Genomic DNA, 22,469 nt, shown 5'->3' with positions numbered 1-22,469 from the left:
GTCAAATTTTAAATGTGCATTTCCTTGAAACAGCTATAGTCAATATTTGTAATAATAAGAAGTGTCAAATGGCAATGTGTAATGTGAAAGGGGCTACTTGACAAATCCACAGAGAATAATCACCCAACTCTGCTGTTTCCGTTTGCTCTATGGAGCCTACCGGACATTTAAATAAGCAACCGTTTGCTAACACACCTTACACAGCTTAGTTCTACTGCCCCAGATGGCCAAAAAATGATTGTGGAGTTTGGACTAAGTTTCTAAGTTCAAACTCCCAAGTACAGGAATCCGAACTTGACATACTTTATACTAAGAAATGTCAACTGAATAATACAGATTATTTTTAATTGATATTAGAAATGGGCATGGGACATGCATGTTGACTCAGGATACCACTTATATTTGTACTGAACATAAGTTACATTCTCAGATATAGTCTGCAACACCTCCTACATATTCTGACTAGATAACATCAAAATGTCTTTTTGGTAGAACACACAAGAAGATCAGCTGCTGTATCTTTTATGTGGGTGTATAAGAAGCTTTAGGTCGATTCCCTTCATACTAAACTGCACTCTTAGTAAGTCTATTTTCAAGCAAGGTCATGCTCCCTATGCATACAGGCATTCACACACATGTACACCAAGTCATGGAGATTAAAAGCTGCTGGCAGTTTAATATCAATATGTAACTTGAGTGGAGTAATCACTTGTTGAGGAAATGATACAATCTTCATGAATGATCTTCCAAAACAATCAAATCATTATCACGAGGAGTGGCAAACCAGTCTGTGACCTTACCTGTAGTTCCCAGTGTTTTGTAAAACCGGTACTCTAAATGCAACTGTGGTGCCCTCGACTTCACTGGTTCCTGTACAGAGGACACATCCAAACCAGTACTTCGTTAATGACAATAGCCTCACAATCTGGATTAAAACCACCTAAAATTGAAGAAAATCATGTAAATCAGTAGTGGAAGCAGATGAAACCATTTGGCTTAGTGAGCTTCATACTTTGATGGTGAAATTAAAATTCTCTAGTGAGCAATAATAAAGGCAGGAGTCATAATTTCTAGTCCTGCAGCCACACCTAACCACGCATCTACTCCTCATTCGCATTTGTCTCTAAGACCAGAACAGTCCCGTATGTTAACCATACTACTGCACCACCCTAGCACAACCTGCGAGTGTTAATTTGGAGGACTAGCGATGTGAAGTCATATTTAAATCATTATGCTAGCTCACCACCATGATGCTTGTCAGCCATTGTGATGGACTGTCCATCAGCCCATCTCTAATCTAAAATCTACACCAAGTGAAATCCTGATTTAAAATAATTGCTTCACTTCATGCATTGCACACATATATTTGCAAAGGTGAGGAGCTCAAACAGCAAAGGAAAGCACGCATACTTACCAGTTTAATAGCTACATATTCGTTGGTATAGAGATTTTTACCTGAAATAAGAAAGAAAAAGACAAGCATACATTACATGAGAGCTTTTATAAATAAACCACTTAAGGCTTTACAACAACAGGTTTACCAGGGAAAAACAACCTTGTAAGTGATAAGGTCTTAACAAGCTCCATACAGATACATCCTATGGCAAAAATATACATGGTTACCACTTTATTGGATACATCTAACCAAAAATAATGCAATCCAACAGAAGAGCCCCACAAAACATTTTATGATTCCAATACATTTGTCTAACCCAATTCATATGATCAAACTATTAGAAACATCTCTCTTTTTAATGCAATACAACACCACAAACAAAGTTGAATCGCAAACTGTTCAAAACCATACATTATCACCTTCATGAAGGTACAATTTATTGCAGGGCTGAGGTATTATACTGCAGTTGGTTCCATTAGGTGTAGCTGATAAAGCAGCAATGAAGCATACCTGCAGCTACACACGGAACTGTTAAGAACTGCTATAAAAACTTGCAAATACACTTTATGCTGAGCCATTTAACACAAGACTTAGATTCAACTTACCAAGTTTCAGTTCACCAAAGTTTCCACAGCCAATCTTCTTACCCACACGAAAATTTGGCCCCACCATGAGGACCCCAGACGAACTGGAGGAGCCAGATGGTCGTGACGAGTGTCCACTGCGGCTTCCTTGGGAAACTTTAGTGCTCCTGGCAGGCCGCTCACCATATTTATCTCTTTGTTGATCCATGACGTGAGCAGCACAGGTCAGCAGGAGCCTGAAGTGATGTACAAAAAGGCCTCCTGGGCCGGGCCCGCCACAGCCCTGGTCACTGGCAGTGCCTGGATGGTGCAGTCACTCTCATGAGACAAAACCTGGTACAGTAAACCAAGATTCCCGCCCGCCCTCCCCGTCACCTCTAACAGTTGTTGCACAAGCTGAACTTGGGCCTCAACATTTGCCGAAAAAGGACAAAGTCATGAAGACCTGCAACAGACAGAACACAACATATACCAAAGATAAAACAACTTTTCTATAGACAATAGCCTATAGTAATGTTTCTAACATGTTGCCACCCAGTTAATCTAATGACATCACCCAAAATACTGTAGTTTGGATTAAGATGGCAGCTACAGCATGCACGCTGATCTTTTTCTGTGATCTGAATTAAGAGATTCACATCTCAGTACAGTAATTTGGGGGACAAGTCCTGCACTGCAGAGACAGTGAGGCATGGTAGGGCCCCCAAATTGCACATAAGATTTCACCTTAAAGTTCCACTCCAGAGACATTTTTATATTTTCATATATAAATACTCTTTTGTAAACAATATACAGTAACAGTTTTTGCTCAAAAAATGCTCGGTGAACCTCTGGAATAGCCCCTCATTGTGTATTCCAGGGTCTATGAGTTTTCAAATATATGCAAATGTACCCCAACTTCTTTTTAGTTGTAACTTTCTCATTTGGACGGTGGTAAATAAGGACAGAAGTGGCCCACTGTAACAGTGCTGCTTGCCAGAACAAATAAACATGAACTCACAGTGGTAATAGAAAACAGCAGCCAGTTTCAGTATCAACACAAACCTGAAGTCAGAGTTTACAGTCATGAAGGCATCCCAGACTCTCTACCACCCACAGCTGTAAAGTGGCGGACAATGTCGATAGGGAATATTATGCAAAAAAGGATGTAAAGTTACATCTGCTCACCAGGAGAGAAAAGCTTAAAGCTGTATTAACTAACTTCTCCCTCTAATTTTTGACCGTTAAGGATGACGTGAGAGTCAAAACAAACTCAAGCAGTATCCCCTCCTCTCCGCTCCGCCCCTCCTGTCCTGTCTCTGAAACTACATCATATGTGGTCACAACAGTCAGAGACAGTTGTAACAGCCAGGAAGTGCAGCAGTAATGACTGGTTCCAGAACTAATGTACATGCAATACATAGCCCATAATGCCTGTGGCTTTCGGTGGCGACCATGTCAAAAAAGGGGGTTTACACTTTGGTGATATGCATGTCTAATTTCATGTTACGCATTGATGGTTAAACAAACTTCCCAAATTTCTAGTTGTGATGATGGCATAAATCTTAACATCTCACTAAAATGCTACATGGACTGCAGTGTTTTGTCTGACATAAACCAGACCAAAACCAAGCAAAAATTAGCTAAATTACTTTATTGGCTAATCCAGGAAAATGCTCTAGTTTCTGCTAATTGGACAACAAAACATTAACACTGCAGCCAGTTTGGGGGTATGTTCAGTAAATTAATTTTTGGTTCAAACTATTGCTTCTACCATGGGCACAAATAGTAATGAAGCGATAATAATTACAGGCAGTTTGGTTTATGATGAATCAATCACCAAGAGATAAGATGTTCATAAACTGCCTCTTTGGGGACCTCCCATTGTGTTAACAGTCTTCAGAAAGTCAGTGTACTGAAGCGTGCTGCAGACAAAATGCTGACTGTAAATTTGGCAGATTATCATTTCCATTATTAATTTTAAATCAATTTGTCATCCAAAAGTATATTTTAAAAACACTGTTCTATGGTTTCAATTAAAAGCTATCATTTTGTGCTTTCAATAAAAACTAACGGCTACTAATGTTTTCATGACAATGCTGTTATTCCTGAGCATGGAAAGGCTGCTGCAGAAAGTATTTGTGTGTGGGCTTCCGGATGACTCATGCTCAGTATTGCCTGCACAGATCTCAGCATTAAAGACAGCTAGTTTGCTCCCAAGGGCAACTGTGCACTGTTGCTATTACATAAAACCAGGAACAGAACAACATGGCTATAAAACAGGTCTGCAGCAAAGACCAGTGATTAGCTGGAACAGTTTCCATTGTGAACAACAATTATTTGTAGGCCAGTCTAGTCCAGTGCATGCCAGCGTTTACATTAACTTGGCTAGGTGTTTCATTACCATCTTCACTCACAAACTCTATGGTGAACACAGTATAATGAACACAAACAGCAGACTGATGTTACCGATTATCTTCTGGTCACTACTGTTCACCTTAGAGCAGAGACTGGAACTGCAGTTATATACAGTACACAGGAATGACTGCAGAATTATACCTGACTTTGTCACTGATGAACAAAATGCTGAACTTTCTGACTACAATATTACTGTTACAATGATGATTCAGTAAGTCTAACGTATAACTGCATATGAGTATGGGTACTGGTTCAAGGAAGAGAGACATGCAGGGCTCCAGACTGCAAGTGATCAGTCACATTTTGTGACTAAATTTATTTAAGGTGCAAATCAGTTTTGTTTTTTTTTTAAGGTTACACAAGGTGGACATGTTGGACAGACTTTACAATTTCTGCAATACTGTCATTGCAACATTTATCTGCAGGTCTGTCAATCACTCCATCTCATGAAGCAGAGGCTCCCATCTATCAAATGTGTTGATCCACACTGAGTCCGAGATGAGCTTCATCCCTGGACCCCCCCCTCCCCCCCCGTCTACTTTTTACCTTTGGTGCATTTGAAATGTAATTGACACAGACAGTTGCTTAAATCTGGTAGATCAATTGTTGGCCTATTTATGTGTTGGAAACTTCTTTCTTGAATCTCTTGTGATGAATCCGACTCCTGGTGTCACTGAGCTTTCTGGTTTTACTTGCCCCCATCCTTTGTAGCAAGACAGGGCAATAATAAACTTAATAAATCCATACATATAAACACTGCTGATTTCATTCTGATGATCCTACATGAAGACTATTTTTTCCCGGTACATTTCTGCTGCTGGTCAGCCTGGTGAAGACTGTGCTGTCCTCCTGTTGACAGAGCTGTTTTGACAAGAGATACTGCTGGGAGGTCAGTCAGTGCAGATTGAATGGATCAAACATTTAAGTCAGTAGCGGCTGAAACCAACCACCAAGTTCCTCTTTAAGTAGTAGACTACTAGTAACTAGAGCTGTCCCGAATGGCGATTTTTAGGCTCCAGATATTCGGTGGTAATAATTGACTGATAGTTTTACCTGTGAAGACATCTCACTCTGTTGGAGTTGTTGGAAAGACAGAGAAGCACTCAGTTCACTCTAATTATTCAGTGGTGTAAGAGAGTGCCTCTTTACCTCAGACCTGGCAGACAGCAGGTTGCCTGTTTGTCCACCAGCTGCAATGAGGTCACAGACCTGACAATAGCCACTTTCATTTTGCCCTGTCATCAATTTAAGTCGCTCTCTTGAATATTTGACTACTAGAATTGAAAACCTATTACCTACCCAATGAACAAAATATCCAAATACTCAGATATTCCAGCCCTACTAGCAACTTTAGCCCAAGCCCATTAGCCAGGTGAATAAGAGAGCTAAACTGTGCATGAAGTCCAACACAAACATCACCAAAGAGTAGAAATTCTTAAGAAAACCAGGCTACAAATAAATCATGTACACAATGGCAAAACATGCACTCAAATCATCGGTTTATACTTCAGCTGAAATATAATAGTCTACAATAGTCTCTCCGAATTTCATTTTGAATGTAGGCTATGCACACTGGATGTTAAGGTTATCAAAATAACTCGCAAAAAACATTCATTTGCATTACATAGTAAAACAGAGGTGGTGCCACCATCTGAGATTTTGTGGCAGTAGTGCCACCAGTATGAAATGTCACTCTGGCTATATTCAAATTAAAAGGCACATTGCTCAAATTCACTCATTTTCTCAAAGCCAATGTTTTTGTGCTGATGGTTCACATTCACGTTTGGAAATGACATTACAATTTAAACACCGCTGAGGTCCTAAACTGCCACACATGTGCAGATTTAATTGAAAGGTGAGCCATGTGCATTCAAGACCAACAACGTCATTTAAGAGACAGTCAAATCGCAAAATTGCCTCAAGAACTGCTTAGTTACAATATGCTCTTTCCAGCTTGGCTTGATCAGAAGCTTCTCTATAAATGTGAAACAACCTTGTCTTTCACTGTCCCCAGCATTGTTGTCGTTCTTCTCCATGTTAATTTTTAAACTGTCTGTGAGGAGCTGACACTGAGCAATGATAACAGGAAAAAGGCACATGAGCAGAGGAGTGGGACAACAGAAAAAAGAAAAAGGCGAATTCTAATCTGACAGTGGCTACAGAAATGAATCTGATCTGAGACCACATATGCAAGTGGCCCAGATCTGATTTGAAAATATATTATTTTGTTTGTTCACACATAGGTGAAAAGATCAGATCTGAGTCACTTGGATGGGGGGGGAGGATCTGAGTCACTTCAGCAGGTAACGTGAACGTAGCTATTGCTGACCATTTGTTATTTCTGCACATGCTTTTTCATTGTACAGTACAAGGCTGCACTGTATAATGAGTATACATTACTGCTGATCAAATGTTCAGTATCAAATGACACCAGGCCTGCTTTAAGTCCTTCTGGTTTTAGTCTACTTTGTTTTGAGCTAATTATTTGCATGCGTCACTGTAAAAGGCATTTTCACATTAAAGTCAGAGAGCTATTCATTGATGTTTCACAACAACACTTCTATTTCAGGTACAGCCATGTATGAGAGGGCATGTTGACCCACTTTGTAGACAGCATAAACTGAATAAGGCTAATATGTTTTTCTTTTCTGGACATAAAACTGAACAGATTTTTTTTGTGCGTGTTTTATGCATTTGTTTAATAACTAATATTACATCACTGCAGTCCCATTGTGTTTTAAACATGTCCAGACATGCCTAACCTGAGGATTAAGATGGAAAATTAGACATTACAGTTGAACAGAAACGTAATGCATACTGTACAAGGCACCAAAACTACACTTAATGAAGGGCTGCAAAACATCTACAACCTTCAATTACAAAGGTGCATCACACTATGCACTTCTCATGAGTCTGTGGGTATTACTTTTCTACCATTATTGTCTCTACCTCAAAATGTGCTCACTATTAAATATGTTCATTTACTTGAAAAAAGCTTTAAAAAACTGGATCATAAAGAGTGCCCCATTCCATCTTGTACGGAGAGTCACAACAAAATTTTCATTTAGCTTGCGGGGTAGACAAAGGAATATCTACAGCTGCAAAATGTAAAGCAATCTAATATAATAGCCAGGCAATAACCTTTGTAAATGCTTAATTTTAGGAGAAACTGTGTCAGAGGTACTGGACATATTTTTAGCACACAGTAGCAGTGTCATTGATTTAATTATTTTAGAAGGTATCCCTGTAGTTTTGTTCACCTGTTCACATGTATATTTAAGGGATTTACAAAATAGATCCTATGGAACAATATAATAGATTTGCAATTTATTATACTGCACATGATCATGTGTTCTGGCTGTATAAATGTATTTCTGTTGTCTACCAGATCAATAAAGGGAAGAATAAACTCAAACAAACCACAGGACTGTTCCTGAGGAACAGAAAATAGTCTGTGGTCTATACAAAGGGTTTCTTCAGTTTTGATGTAAGGTGGGGATTCCCCAGACTTTATCCCCGTTTCCTGATAAATAAAAATATATTTGAGGGTAAACACCTTATGGCACCATATAAAATGTATTTTCTTTCTCATAAGGAGAAAACCAGAAAGGATTTTGAGAATTTTAATTACATTACACATTTACCTTACTGGCCATTTTCTTTACTGATTTGTTCAACAATTCTATTTTGGCAGCAATAAGATAAAAAAAGCATTGTGAATTAATATTTAACTATATATATTTTTTTTACAGGATTTGGCCTGATAAGTATGTTGGTGAAACACTTTCTCTCTCTACCAAGAGAATGTCCCCCTGCTTGCACTTTTGCATGAATGTCATTGTGCATGAGAGGGAGTGTGCCATATGGAGACATACTCAAGACTGAGCTGTTGTGACTACAGGTAATATGCTCCGTTGACCGCACATCTGTTCTGTTACAACCAAAAATATGCATCAGGTGATCTTATTTTCTAATTCTAGGCTTGCTGAAATTGATGAAGCAGGGATTTAGGGCTTACAGAATAATATAAACAAGGCACTATTACTACAAGTGATTTTACAGTGGCGCTATACCATCCTAGTAAAATATGAAGGCTTGTCCAAATGTACAATTCACCAACTCCTTACCATCTAATCACAGGCACACAGGATTTGGAGTAAGTCTAATTCAAAAGGTTTGTTTGATGACGCTAGTAGTAAAAACTTAACATTTTACTGAAAAGGTGTAATCAGTTAATAGCTAGTTTTAAAATCAAGCACTACCCACTTGTATATTTCCTTCAGTAAGGTACATTAAAAAAGCATTTAAGACTCCAAAACCTTGATTACAGTGCTCAAATTTTCCTGTCAATATATCTCAAGAATCTGAGATGCTTCTAGCTGATTAGCATCTATTTAAAATGACAAATCTGTTGACATCTTTTCATTGTACAAAAACATAGGGCTGCTTAGTAGAGTGATTAACCTTCAGTGGAAAGTTCAGTGGGGGTGGGGGGGCTGCCAGCAGTGCAGACTCCTTCTGTGGCAGCACCAGCTAACATCTGCCTCTCTGCTAAAAACCAGCTCTTGTGAAGTAAGTGGTGGGAATTTTGATTATTCATGCTTTTGCTTCTCCATCAGTGCACAGAGAACAATATATTCATACATGGTCATTCTATGCACCCGCATCCATGACAATGATCTCATTTCCACCTAAGATTTTGATATTAAAGTCTTATAAATACTGCATGAGCTGCAGATGTATGTCTTCCTTTATGTGAAGACACATTAGGGCTTACCCTTTACTGAAAATCTACCAACCTAACATCTACAACGTTGAAATGTTTAAACACGTTTTAAATAAAGATGAATGAAATGGAAAAGGAGACAAAACATGCATTCACACAACTTGTAAATAAGCGTTTGCTGTTTGGACTAATGCAACTAGCGCTGCTCTCTGAAAGCATGCACAAGCGTTGTGTTATTTAGTTTGAAATGTTGGTAACCAGTTAGCTTACTTTATTGTATGGACAGCAGCCGAACAAAGTTAGGACATAAACTGATTCCGTAATAAGCCATAAATACAGCAAAACAAGGAAGACTTTCACTGAGATGTTCTGTGTCTATGTATACTTGAACATGAGCAAAGGAAATTTAAATTTTAACGTTACCTAAACTAAGAAGTGCAATTCAACTTTATATTTAGTCCTAATATGCATGTGTGGTCAAATCAAACTTGCAGCAGTCTGAGGAGTGTTTCAACACGACTCTGCCTGCGGTGACCGGGCTAAGAAAGGCTCTTGGTTAAATTCGCCAATTTTATATTCTGTGCCATCACGTCTTTGCATGCCTAACCTTACACCTACAACCAGTGTTAATACTAAATTTGTGAGTAAGTGTTTAGATAGAGACAGCCGAGGAATATAAATGATGGAACCTTTGTAAGCAGGCCTTCGGCTAAACCAAAACAAGAAAGCGGTTGCACTTGTAAGTGAGCGATTCACGGACAAAGCCAGCCTTGACCATCACTATCATTAGTGATGGTCACATCGCTTACTAAGTCAACTAAACGTTAGCCAAGTTAGCTTTCCAGCATGCCAACAAAAAGCCCGACTAACCAGCCAGAAAGCTAACGTTAGCTAAACATTACTTAGCCACAATGGGTGGTCTGGCCCCAAACATGTTATGAAAAAAAATCACGGTTTATACATTTTCTTGTTAATCATAACACTGGGTTAGTAAAAGAGCAGAAAATAAAGCAATCAGAATCGGAGCCTGGAGTTAACGCCTTAGCTAACACCTACTAATGGGTAAGCTAGGTGACAGCTGCTCCGACCGCAACAAGGAAATTAGCTCCGTTAGCAACAAAAATATTAGCTACCAACCAAAAGCCTACTATGAAACGTTGGTTTGCTAACTCATCGCACGCAAACACAACTGGCTCACCTTCGCTGATAAAATCCAGACGGTCCGCACACAGCTTGTGTATGTGTCACACCAAATGTACACGAATGACTGGAGCTTGGTCTGTGGGTTTTGGTGTTACTTGTTATTACTGGTGTTTCGGGCTAACGGGAAAGTATCTTTAGCAACTCTCTCTATTCTTCAGTGCTCGTCTGCCTTCACTACTCGTTAAAGGTTCGAACACACCGGATGTAGAAACACGGCACCGCCCGCTTCACACCGCTGACTTCCAGGTCAGACCGATACAAACCAATTAACCATTAGTTCCACTGAAACAATCTCAGATGCAAAGATATCAGTCTGCATCTCAAATTCCAGCGGTGGGAAGTAATAAAATACATTTAGGCTACTCGTATAGTGCTTTAAGTAGGCAACAATTAATGTACTTGTATTTTACTTGAGTAGGATATTTACATTTTATTCTACTTTTTACATCTAATCCACTACAATTAGATTTGTACACATTACTTCGTTTTTTTTATAACAGCTATAGTTGCTAATTGCTTTGCAGATTAACACTGACATAAAATATATAAGGGTACAACATAAACTACATTACTGCAATGTTTGTGTCTGTCTGGGGTTTCCTGACACTTTTCATGTCTCAGATGTTTGCAGTTCCACGAATAATAGCAATTTCCCTAAAAATGGTCAGATTAATTGAAATAATAAAAATAATCATTTGTTGCAGCCCTAGACTGTTATATTTCTTGCTGGGAAAGTCCAAAAGCTATGTCAGTCAAAAGGGGAGATGTCCTGATCCCATTTCCTTTTTGATCCCGGTTCACACACAAATTTTTTAAAATTCTGTTCTTTAAAACTGCAGTAACAGTTTGGCTATAGCAAGTAAAAAAAAAAGTAATATTGAGCTTCAGAGCTCATTCTCAACACAACCAGCAGCTGACTAAATGATCTAACTTTGAAGTCCATTTAGTAGCTGTTCTCAAGTGTTTGATCATGTCACACATCTCATTAACAGATGTTCTCATAGAATTGCAGATGCTCTTTCAAAGTTTTGTTACTTTTACTCCATGGTTGCTTAAAAATTGAACTGAGTCGCTCCTATTATTTGTGCTTGACCAGCACTTGACGATACACAGAGGATTTTGGACACGGATGCAATCTCAAGAAGGCCTTTTACTTAAGCCCAGGGGACAGTTGTTCATCTACACACTTAACCAATCATATTTATTTTGTACATGTACCTGTATAGCATTTCCAGGATAGTGTATGTGCCTATGCAAAGTGGTTACAAAAATAAAGAACATTCTTACGTAAATATGACATGACAAAAAACCTAGACTCACAAATACTGGATATGAAAATAAGGGACCATCTCACTGGAATGTCTGTGCCTCTGTTATCATTAAACAAATTTATCAATAAATGTATTGTTACTAACAATACACTGTATGTCCGCAGTTGTACGAGTCCATTCAAATAGCATTCATGTGTACTGTACATACATGTCAAGAATCATTCACATAGGGCAGTATACAATCTCGGCAATAGCTCCAAATGGATACCTTTGGGCTTCAATCTTTGATACAACAGAAAAAAATCTAAGTACTTTAACCTGTTGTGTAACAAATGAATTAATAAACATGACTCTAGCGAAGACATTGTCATATAAAATACCAACAAAGCAGTGATTGTATTTTCTCAACTTGCACTCACTGTCACCTCATTTTTCTTTATCATTTTGTAACAACTCTGACAAGCTTATAGCCTTGGAAAATCTGAGGTCTAGTATGATTTCTATAATCTAATATGCACTGTGTGATACACTCCAACAATGTGCTAATACTCCTGGCTTCAGTCATCAACTGTGTTTTTTTTTTTTTTTTTAAATAAGAAAAACCAGCTTTTCCAACGTAACCTAGAGTCAATGTTACTCTAGGGTAGTACCTCAGTGTTAATACTTTAATATAGTAGTTTAAGCAAGACATAAATATATACATCTCACTGAGAGACAGTGGGATTTACAAATACTACGGCTGGGTTAATTTCTATTGGATTGCTTTTCAGTAAAAAGTCATTATGCTAAAGAAATAGTATGTAAATGTGGCAGCTTTTTGTATCAAAGAAATGTACCAAATTAGAGAATACACTATGAGTAAAAAAGACGAAAGAAAAAAATGGATGCAAGTTTTATGTGTTTCTAAATTGTCCTCTCAAGTCCTGATCAAGAGGTAAAGTGTTCAAAAAAGGCAGTTGGGGTCTTTTAAAAAAGAAGCCTCCCTCTTCACACCTCCGGAAGGAATGCCTCCCAAAACTTTATCAGCTGGAACACAATCAGAACAAATAAATGAGTGTAGTGAGGGAGATTCAGTATCGTTTAAAATTTCAGTTAATGCTAAGTGTAACCAATGTTTAATAGTCCTTATTATGAGAACAGTAGTAATAATTAAAATATATGTTTAAATGAACACTCTGGTACCCAAAGTAAAGCATGAAGTGAACAAAATAAAGCATGCTGAGTCAAGTTTATATGTTGAATATATATAGTAAATGATTACCCGCTGTTGAGATTGCAGCATCGCCTCCAAATACTTGATTATTTGGCTCTTGAAGTCCTTGGCTTTTTCTTTCTGAAGAGAGAAAAGTGCTGTCACATCTCAAGCTCTTTGCCAAAGTGGTGGACTGACTGACTGTGCCATTCTTAGAGCTGTGCTGTTAGCATGGCTAAAATGTTTAATGTCACCTCTTTCTCTCTTTATACCAAATAAGCCACACATTTCTTTTAAGTCAAATACACAGTGCCTATAAAAATATCTAGTTTGACAATAAAGCGTCACATTAAATCTTCTTTGATCCTTAGTTATAGTAAGATGATGACACTTTTTACAGCATTTGTAAATGCATTCACATACCTCAAACCTGAGAACCTCCTTGCGCACAGCCATGCCAGTCCTGTCAAAATCTCTCTCGTACTGAGTAACCTTCGCCTCCCACTGAGGACATAACGAGGAGCAGAACAAAACAATTAAGGATCAATATGTCAATATTTTCCAGCATATAATATTCAATATTTTATAACATTTCATCTTCTCTTAAACAGTAAACAAATACACATTAACTGCTTATTCTGCCATCAGACTTCATTGCCCAGACAACTCTTACAAAGCAAGTCTTCATCAATCTAAAACTGGCAAACAGTTTTATTGAAAATAATACAATACTGTTGTTGTTATGATGGTACATCATTTGTTCATGTGCAGTATACAGAGACTGTTCTGGTTTTCTTGTTTTTGGTGTCGTTTTTAAGACAGGGTACCACCTGCGCTTACAAATAAGTGACTATATTTCAATATATTTTCTAAATAATCAAGTGACCTGAATATGTCATAAAATGAAATGTGATCAAATGTGAAAAAAATATCTGTCTGACCCAAATACCAAAAATATTCAATTTAGAGTCATCCAAAAAAAAAAAAAAATCCACCTATGTGAGAAGGTGCACCCAATGATGTTTTGGAATAATGCTTAATAAAGGGCCTGAACTCAATTATCAAAATGATTCCTAATCATTTTTCTCTTTTCTTGTCACATAATATTTAGCTACAAATATTACTAAAATGATTGTGTTATCTCCTCCTTTGATAAGTTAATTATTTAGTCCTTAGTAACAACACACATACTCCCCTTTTAAAAAAGTGAGCTATAACTACGTCAAGTGGGTGGTAATGAAGGTCTTTCATGGAGCTTATAAAATTAAAAACGATGTGATAAGACTTTATAGCTCATGTTAAACTGAAACATAATTTAGGGAGCCTATGTTCAAGTGGAGCTCTTCAAGGCTTGTCATTGTACCTCAGTGATCTCTTCTTTGGCCTGCTGCAGTTTGTCTGGCTTGTTGGCCCACAGCAGCTTGGCCTCAGTCTCTCTCTTCTTCTGCAGTGTGCTCTGAGCTTCCTGCCATCGTTGCCACGCTCGTACTCGCTGGTCAAAGCAGCCCTGTGGACATCCGTTTTAAATAACATTATTTTCTATTTAAACAAGTAGTTGCACTTTTTTTTTTCTCAAGAGAGGCCGCTGTACAAAATTACACATACATAGTTTAAATATGACAGACAACAGTTCACACACACAATTACAACAGTTTTACTTTAAGAAAAGCAATTACATGTAGAATCGCAAGTCCTTATGTACAGTCTTTTAAAACCCTCAGCTGGGACGAGGGATGTTGGTTTCAAGGTTTCCTGCAGCTCATTTCACTTGTGGTGCACATATTACCTGCAATCATTTCTTCCAAGCTTGGATTGAACATACAGTACAGCTAACATTAAAATATCCTGCAACCGCACACTGTACAGTATGTACTTTGTTTATATGAAACCAGTGAGCAGGGGCAGTGAGGCAGTAGAGCCTTACAGATAAATAAATAATACAATGCAACTTGCATCCATCGATTAAGGAGGACCATCCCATCTTTTGATATGAAACACGGTGGTGAGTGAAGAATTTATCTCCTGTGATGAAGTGCAGTGCACTGTGATACTGAGTCAAGAGGCTTTAAGGAGTGGGACGAGGCAGGCATGTAGAAAATGTCAGAGTCTTCAAGAGCAGACATAATAGTAGATTACACAATAGTCTTCTGACTAGCAAAGCAAAAGCAAGAATTGTTTCTATATAAAAAAGCCAATTTTGACCTTCAGTTTGTTTGATCCAGTAGCTATGATAGGATGACAGCTGTTCATATCACTGGGATCACCACCTTTATTGTAACAGAATCACCTGAGCTGCTTTCCAAATTGTGGGGCTTTTGTAACGTAATGTTATTTATTTTTATTGAAGAATAATGAGTCAAAATATTATTCCTAATGCATATCCTCCGATGTGCAGCTGTCAGCTTACCCGCACAGCACCCAGAAGGCGGATGTAGTCAGCCAGCAGCTCTGAAAAGATGAAGAAATCACTGGCTGCCTGCTCCTGATGCAGCTGCTCCATCTTATCCTCCACCTCTGCTAGCTGGGACAAGGCCCGTGATAGGGCTGTGTTGTCCTCAGAATTTCCCAACATAGCCATACTTTTGGCAAATACTGCTGTGTTTCCACACAGCTCTGGTGTTGAAGGAGGAAACAGAAAACATATTCAGTCTACTTGTTTCGCCTTTCTGTGAAAAGCAGTGGACTGGACTCTTCTGCTTCACCTTTTGAAACAATCTGATGAAAATAAAAACAAAAACAAAAAATCTGGGCAACAGAGACAGGTCATGAAAGGCACAAGTAGCTTACCCTTCCTGTGACTGACCAGGGAGTCGACCACAGAATGAAGCTTCCTCAATTGCTGTTCCTCATTTACCACCTCCTGGAACTTGTCCTCAAACCACTGAACACAACCAAACCACTTCATCATGTCAAGAATAGCAGTCTGTTTGTCTTGCTGCAATGTCAAGTAAAATAGTTACAATGCCACAATACACTGTGGCTAAAAATAACCAATTTACATACATAATTAATTTCATTTCAAACAACAAAATATTGAGATAATCATATCAATGATATAATGTTCTCCTGCTCTGTAACTGTCCATATTGATTATTAAACGCAAATTTAAAGAAATATATTCAAAAAATCACTACTAGACAGTTCAATGCAGTTTTGCATATGTTGTCAGGTCTTGTATCAAAATAATTTGCTATAATACTTCATGATGGTACCCAAACCTACATTTGAGCAGTCACTGCATCAACATTTAAGATTTCTGGTGCTTCTGTTGATCTATCAGGATTTATCCAACTATGGGCTTTTCCAACTCTATGAAAGAATATATTATACTATAAAATGTATCTCCATATGCAGGCCACATGCACAGCAGTCTCCTGAAAACTCACAGTATCGGACTCATTTATTTTGATGGTCATCTTGTTGACAGCATCTGATGCCTTATTGATCATTTTGAGGAAGCCAGCTCCACTCAGCGCCTGGGTATTCACTGCCCTGGGCAGCTGAAATTACACACAAACACACGCATAACTCAAGTGAGCACTTTGGTAATATATCATTCTCAAGAAGAAAACAAGTAAGCATTCCTTCTCAAGGCACCTAGTTAAATCTAAAATTGACATGAAGTTGTTATCCAGTATACTGCTGCTGGAAACTCTTCTATATCCCATAGTACCCACATCTTCTCTCTCCAGGAACTCACGGACATCAGGATCTTGTAATAACATTGGATGAGAGACCACTCTCTTCAGATATCTAAAAAAAATAGCAGGAGCTGAATGAAGTGAGTAAAAAGTAATGCCCAAAAACTAACATGTAGAACATGGAACCAAAAACAGAGGAATGAGTAGAGATCGAGGTAAAACAGCCTTGGATAAAACATCTCTGCAGCATAAAAAAAAGCTGACCTACTATGAAGAGTTCTTATCATCTTGGTAATTATGCCACTACATGAAACAGGTGTGGATCCTTACCTCTCCAGAGCTGCTCGTCTTCTCTCCAAAAACTCTACCGATGAAGGGTCATCCATCCCCACCTTCACTTTAGTCATTCCTAATCATCCAAATGACAGTCACTAAAGTAACACCAAAATGACAAAAAGGGACAGAACACACACAGAAAAACAACAGAGCCGGCCGCTCACCCACGACACTTTTCTCTGGCGGTGGCGGAATGATGCAGCCGTGGAGCAACTGTTTGACCGACAGCTTCTCATAAAGACCCAGGAAGTCACTGAAACGCCTCCTGGCTGAGAAGGTCTTACTCTTGAACATGGGCAATGAAGTCTGATGGCAGACACGGTAGAGTACATTAGAAAAACACCGAACTAATAAACAACTGTGAAGATTTAGACAGTTTTAAAATCCATGTAAAAATACACAAAACATATGTATCAACACAAGCTTTACTACAGACCCTGGTGGACACTTTGTAGGCCACATACGCATTCATACCGTCTCCTAGGAGGACAGAAACATTGGTGATACATAGACTATAGAGTATGAAATTAATGTGTCATTATTTAAATGCTAACATGAGCTACAGTGCAACAAGTCAAGTGAACTAATCAATGTTATAATTATTCAGCTGCTTTCCATACAACATCTGAATAAACTGGAAATTACAGAGAGCTGTATTAGTTTTAACATAAACAGAGCGATAAAAAGAGACTAACCGATTTTCTCGGGGTTGGTGACAGCAACATCCACATCAAAACTATCCTTGGCCTCTTCCTCCTCCAACTTTAATTAATGAGAAGATATTGATAAAGTTCAAACTCTGTAAACACAACTCAGTCTGACCATTTGGCTGTAACTGGTACATTACTTGGCATTCAAACACAGACAAGCAATCCATGCAATTATTTGTCACCAAGGTCCGAGGAAGCTCAGCTGCAGCCTGTACCTGTTCCAAGGAAGCGGGCTGCACGGCTGCAGGGCCCTGGGTGAACGTAGAGGTGGGATGAGGACCAGAGGAGGCAGAGAGCTCCTTCCTACCAGAGCTGCCAGGCTTGTCTGTACTCAGCTCCACGTGTGCCTCTGGGGAAAGAACAGATTTGATTATTGTATGCCTCTCTTCACCAAAAAAGAGATTAAAAACAACTTGGTTAAAGTAGTGCAAGTCAGAAAGGATCACAAGCTACACACCTGGTTTATCTAGAACAGTGCACTGATACGTTGAGAATTACTCCCTGTGCAAAGCTTTATTTTTATACTGCTGTACAACTGAGCAGCACTGTGCCTGATAATTCTCTGTGATATCCCATTTAAACTGCTGTTCTTTCATCCAGTAGTTCCTGATTTAAATGATGTATTTTAACATTTGAGCTTTACACTTAATGCATTTTATTTTGGCAAAGATTTTGTACAGCTTCATGTATTAACCCAAACTTGATCTTATAATATGGAAATGGGCCCGAGGGTAATCCATGAGCTAGTGAAGGTTTTCAATAGAGCTGTGATCTTTTGATATTTCTGATACCAGTGCCAACATAATCCTTGAGTTTATTTACCAGTATTGAAACAATATTTTTGTGTCCTTAACAAGATAAATCAAACATCTCAATGTATCAGCATGTAAAATGCTAAGCACTCTTCAGTTCCAGCTGCTAAAATGCTAAGATTTGCTGTTTTTCTCATGATAAGTAAGCTGAACATTTATGTGTAATATCAGTGGAATGCCCGTTAAGAACTGCATTATTAAAGTCTAGCATGATTAAGGCTTAAAATAAACCATCTCTCAAAACTCAGAATTCTTTGTAGGGGTGCAAGAGCTGCAAAATTTAAACAAAGTGGGATAAAATGAACAGAAATGGTCTCCTAACCATCAAACAGGTCATTGTCATCATCAGAGGGAGCTCCATTGGATTTGGTGGTTGTGTTGCTGACCTCATCCTCATTGAACAGATCTGGAGACTCTTCATTAGCTCGGCCAGGCTGACAGCTCACAGCCACAGGATTACTCTGCAGACAGGACAGTCACAAGCTTTAATTAATGAGCCACAAAAACCCCAAAGAGAAGGGGAGACATCACAGGAGTAGTTATTATCCTGTCTCAAGACCGACACAGACTGTAATGGAAAGTGAGTGTGTACATTTGCTCTTACAGGGCCTACTGTACTTGAGTACAGTTTTGAAGTATTTGCTCTTTACTTAAGCATTTCCACTTTCTGCTACTTCATACTTATACCCTGACTGTTTTAGAATGAAATATCAGGTTATTAGTCCATGGCAACTATTCCTGTAGCTATATTTTATTTGGATACTTTAAATATATCTTGATAGTGAAAGTGATGATGATGGTAAGTTTACTTTGTAGGGCTTCTACTTTTTGATGAAGTAACGTTATTTTATATGAATGTATTATAACCTTTTTATGTAAGGGATTCGAGCACTTCTACCACCGGACACAGACTAGTGTCATGTGAACTGGAGATTAGCAAACACTACACTTAAATATTCTAAGGAAATACATGTTAAATTAAATACAAGATGTTCAACTGGACATCGAGACAAGCGATCATCTTTAGACGAACCTCTGACGTTAAGTAAGCACTTTAGGCACGCGAAAACTAAATTATAAAACGTGCTAGCTACAAGTTTGTGCGCTGCTAAATGACTTCAGTAAAGTCTATGAATCAGTTTCAATGCTTTTTTGTTTCATCGCCTCTCTGTCAGTGGCCTTGAATGCAGGTCAGATCGGATAATGAGGCTGATTTCAATGCCCTGACTAAACCACTTGATGCAGATATATTTAACCATCACACACAGCATGCTGTTATTAATGTGACCGAGCCGTAGACATACGCTGCAAACAAAGATGTCCTCTCCCTCGTCGCTGTCCTCATCTGCCATGTCAGTCTGTCCAGTTTCTGGCTCCTCTGAAGCAGGGAAAGGAGGAGGGTTCCGATACGAGCTAGCCGCCATATTCCGTGTTGTGAGCGCGGACGTAAACGGAAGTGGAGGACGCGTGAAAGATGCTAGTAAATGGCGACAGCGACACTTGCTGGTCACGGAGCAACATGACAGGCCAATGTGTTGTAAACGACTAAACATTTAAATCCACCTGGCTGAGGAAGGGGACGCTGGTCTACCGATGTAAATCAAAAGCTCTGAAGCTGACTTTCTTGTTGGTTAGTCAATCAACAATGAAAAGCAAAAATAAAACGCCCACAAAAAGACGCAAAACAAAGATACGAACATTTTCTAGAAGAAGATACAAAACGACCACAGTAACATGCGCAAAGTCGCAAAATGACTACAAGTAACGCTAAATAACTTCAAAAATGTGTCAAACGACTGCAAAGTCATCCCAAATGGCTAAAAACAGATGCAAAATTGATAACAAAGTGGCACAAAATGATAGCAGAGAGATGTAAATCAACAAAAGAGATGCAAAATGACCAGACCAAACACACAACTGACCACAAAGACAAACAAAACGACCACATCTTTTTCATTCTGGGGGATTTGATGTCCACTGGGCCCCTTTGTCTTACAAATGTCAACTCTAAATCTGGGCTCCAGTCACAAACTTGAGTATAGCCCCCCCTCTCCATTTGTCACCACTGGCCTAGGTATTGCAACCTACTGTAAATGTTTACTCTTTCCAGTTGTACACTTTTTCTTTATTACATACTTTGTAGGTTTCTGTTTTGATTTGTGGTGAACTCTTATTCCTCTACTCCATGTCCTCTTTATAAAAAATGTATCTTAAAGCATATAAAAAAAGAAAAGAAAAAAGATCCAAAAGTCTGATTAATAGTGTAAGATGATTTGTACTGTTTTCATACTGCAGATATGTCAGATTTGTAAGTGGGCTTTTCATGCATTAGATGAACACATTTGTCAAATTTACAAAATCATACGGTATGTTTTTTTTTTTGCTGTGGAGACTGAGCAGAAATCATATTTAAATTACAAAAAATAAGAAAAATACTAAACTAAGTGCTTTATTAGTCAAATTCTAATACATGTCAAAGTTCTAAAACAGAAAATACAGTTCTGACGCTAATTAAAGCACATAGAGTTTTTTTTGGAGTAAAGTTTTAGACCTTCATTTACAAAAGAAATCAGTTTCTCTGAAACTTACCTGAAGTGATGTTTACGGGTTGAAAAACTGATTCTACACAAAACTTCTTTCCACCTTTCATCTGGATTATTTATCATCTTAGTGAAAGGTCTGAGAGAGCCATCTACTGCTCTACATGGATTCAGATTTACACTTTATATACTGCTGAGAGCATATACTGTAAAGATTAATCAGCAAACATGTCTGTGCAGATTCTCAGTCATCCAGGTCATAGTAAACTGAAAAAAACATCAACTGGACTTAGATAGCAAATAATCAGCAAAAAAGTGAAATTGGTGGTGTGACTGTATGTGCTGTGAATAAAACCCTAAAATGTCAAATGTTTTTGTAGCATAGTGAGGTGAAACTATACAATTATCTTATACAATACTTTATACATTTACTTTATCTTTGTTTACTTAAACTCATTTGTCCAACTTTGCACAAGGCAGCATTTTAAATGTCATGGCATATTCAAACATTTTGCTGTTTAATTTAATATCATGCTACACTATTCAGTTGCTTCAACAGGCCTTGAAATTAATGTCAACTAGCAGTCTGTGCTGAGAGAGTCATCTCCATCAGCTTCTCAGGCAGAAAACAGTTTTCATCCAAGCTCACATGAATATGACAAGAATACCAAAGCTTGAAATCAACACACTTGCTGGTTGACAAAAGATCACCTTGCTAATATACATTTTATTTTACAGGTCTGTAACTACCAGTTTATTTCCGAATAATTTTAAATAACTTTCCTGGAATAAACCATGTCATTTGGTACAAATTATGCTAAAATAGTTTGTAAATGCAAAGCTAACACAAACTGGAGGCTTTTATTCAGACAAAAGAAATTGAGCTACACAGACAACTACACAATTCAGCATAAATTAACTACATTTTCAATGACAAAATAAATAAATGAACTGCACATATTACCTGGGGTTTTATGTGAGCAATAAAACTAAAAGCAATAATCAACTTAACACAAGTCAGTGGACTAACAAAAAAAAAACATCTTAGAACTTTGTTTTTCTGTAATTGGTACCAAATCACGTGGCTCTTTCCAGGAAACTTTTAACACTTAACCTTTAACATTATTAGGAAATAGCGAACCTGTAAAATAAAGTGTTACCAAAAAAATCATAGTGAACAAACAGTGGGACAATTGTCTTTTCAGCTGGAATGTGACAGTAAAGTTATGAAATGGGTCTTTAAGAATATGCAACTGTACAAATAATGACTTATTAACTGAAGACAGCCTTTATCTGAAATACAGTGGAGTGTTTCCAACCTGAAGGTGCAATCCTTGAATTTAGAACTTGACTAATGATTATTTTCATCAATGAAAAATCTGGCAATGTTTACTCAAACAATATAACATTGGAAAACTCTGAAAATTAGAAATACTTAAATGGCTTGTATGCCCAACCGACATCCCAAAGTGTTCATCTTAAAATCGTAGATTATCACAAAAACCAGCAAATACTAATGTTAGCTAATAGAACCGGCAACATTTGGCAATTTTTCCTTAAAGGTTACTGAAGTGATTCATTTATTATCATAACTGTTGCAGAATACTTTCCTGTTTATTGACTATTTGATCAGTGATTACTGAGTAACTGCACTGCACACT

General features: G+C 38.0%; 2 protein-coding genes across 9 annotated transcripts in view; both read right to left on the bottom strand.

Moving 5' to 3' along the window:
• The window catches only part of csnk1g1 (casein kinase 1, gamma 1), a 37,473-nt gene extending 26,917 nt beyond the window's left edge, over positions 1-10,556 (bottom strand). For 2 of the 8 annotated variants that reach the window (XM_020605813.1, XM_020605814.1), the window contains exons 1-5: positions 10,302-10,554; positions 2,356-2,425; positions 2,002-2,280; positions 1,415-1,455; positions 801-870 (exon numbers count right to left, since the gene is read on the bottom strand). In XM_020605813.1, coding sequence (XP_020461469.1) covers positions 801-870; positions 1,415-1,455; positions 2,002-2,188 — 298 coding nt within the window. In that variant the 5' untranslated portion in view covers positions 2,189-2,280; positions 2,356-2,425; positions 10,302-10,554. Of the gene's footprint in view, positions 1-800; positions 871-1,414; positions 1,456-2,001; positions 2,281-2,355; positions 2,426-10,301 lie in introns of all 8 variants that reach the window. The other 6 variants (XM_020605806.1, XM_020605807.1, XM_020605808.1 and 3 more) reach the window with 4 other exon arrangements.
• A 1,594-nt stretch (positions 10,557-12,150) lies between these two features.
• On the bottom strand, positions 12,151-19,895 carry LOC109963382 (sorting nexin-1). Its single transcript, XM_020605873.1, has 15 exons — positions 19,573-19,895; positions 18,591-18,729; positions 17,672-17,805; positions 17,442-17,508; positions 17,183-17,226; positions 16,911-17,052; positions 16,741-16,819; positions 16,447-16,522; positions 16,156-16,269; positions 15,557-15,650; positions 15,177-15,382; positions 14,133-14,276; positions 13,193-13,273; positions 12,839-12,910; positions 12,151-12,603 (listed from the first exon to the last, which is right to left on the bottom strand). The coding sequence occupies exons 1-15, from the start codon at positions 19,819-19,821 to the stop codon at positions 12,565-12,567; spliced, it is 1,680 nt and encodes a 559-aa protein (XP_020461529.1). The 5' UTR covers positions 19,822-19,895; the 3' UTR covers positions 12,151-12,564.
• Positions 19,896-22,469: the final 2,574 nt, after the last annotated feature.

The sequence above is a fragment of the Monopterus albus genome, unplaced genomic scaffold, assembly GCF_001952655.1.
Source record: "Monopterus albus unplaced genomic scaffold, M_albus_1.0 scaffold72.1, whole genome shotgun sequence".
NCBI lineage: Eukaryota > Metazoa > Chordata > Actinopteri > Synbranchiformes > Synbranchidae > Monopterus > Monopterus albus.
Note: the sequence above shows the minus strand (reverse complement) of the source record. Positions and strands in the feature narration are given on the sequence as shown.

Excerpts from the sequence above, each read along its gene's own strand:
- LOC109963382 (XM_020605873.1), bottom strand. The coding sequence starts at position 19,821 with ATGTTTAGTCGTTTACAACACATTGGCCTGTCATGTTGCTCCGTGACC. Across the intron at positions 17,227-17,441 it reads CACCAACCCCGAGAAAATCG|GAGACGGTATGAATGCGTAT; the intron begins GTTAGTCTCTTT and ends CTGTCCTCCTAG. Across the intron at positions 16,270-16,446 it reads AGTTCCTGGAGAGAGAAGAT|CTGCCCAGGGCAGTGAATAC; the intron begins GTGGGTACTATG and ends GTGTAATTTCAG.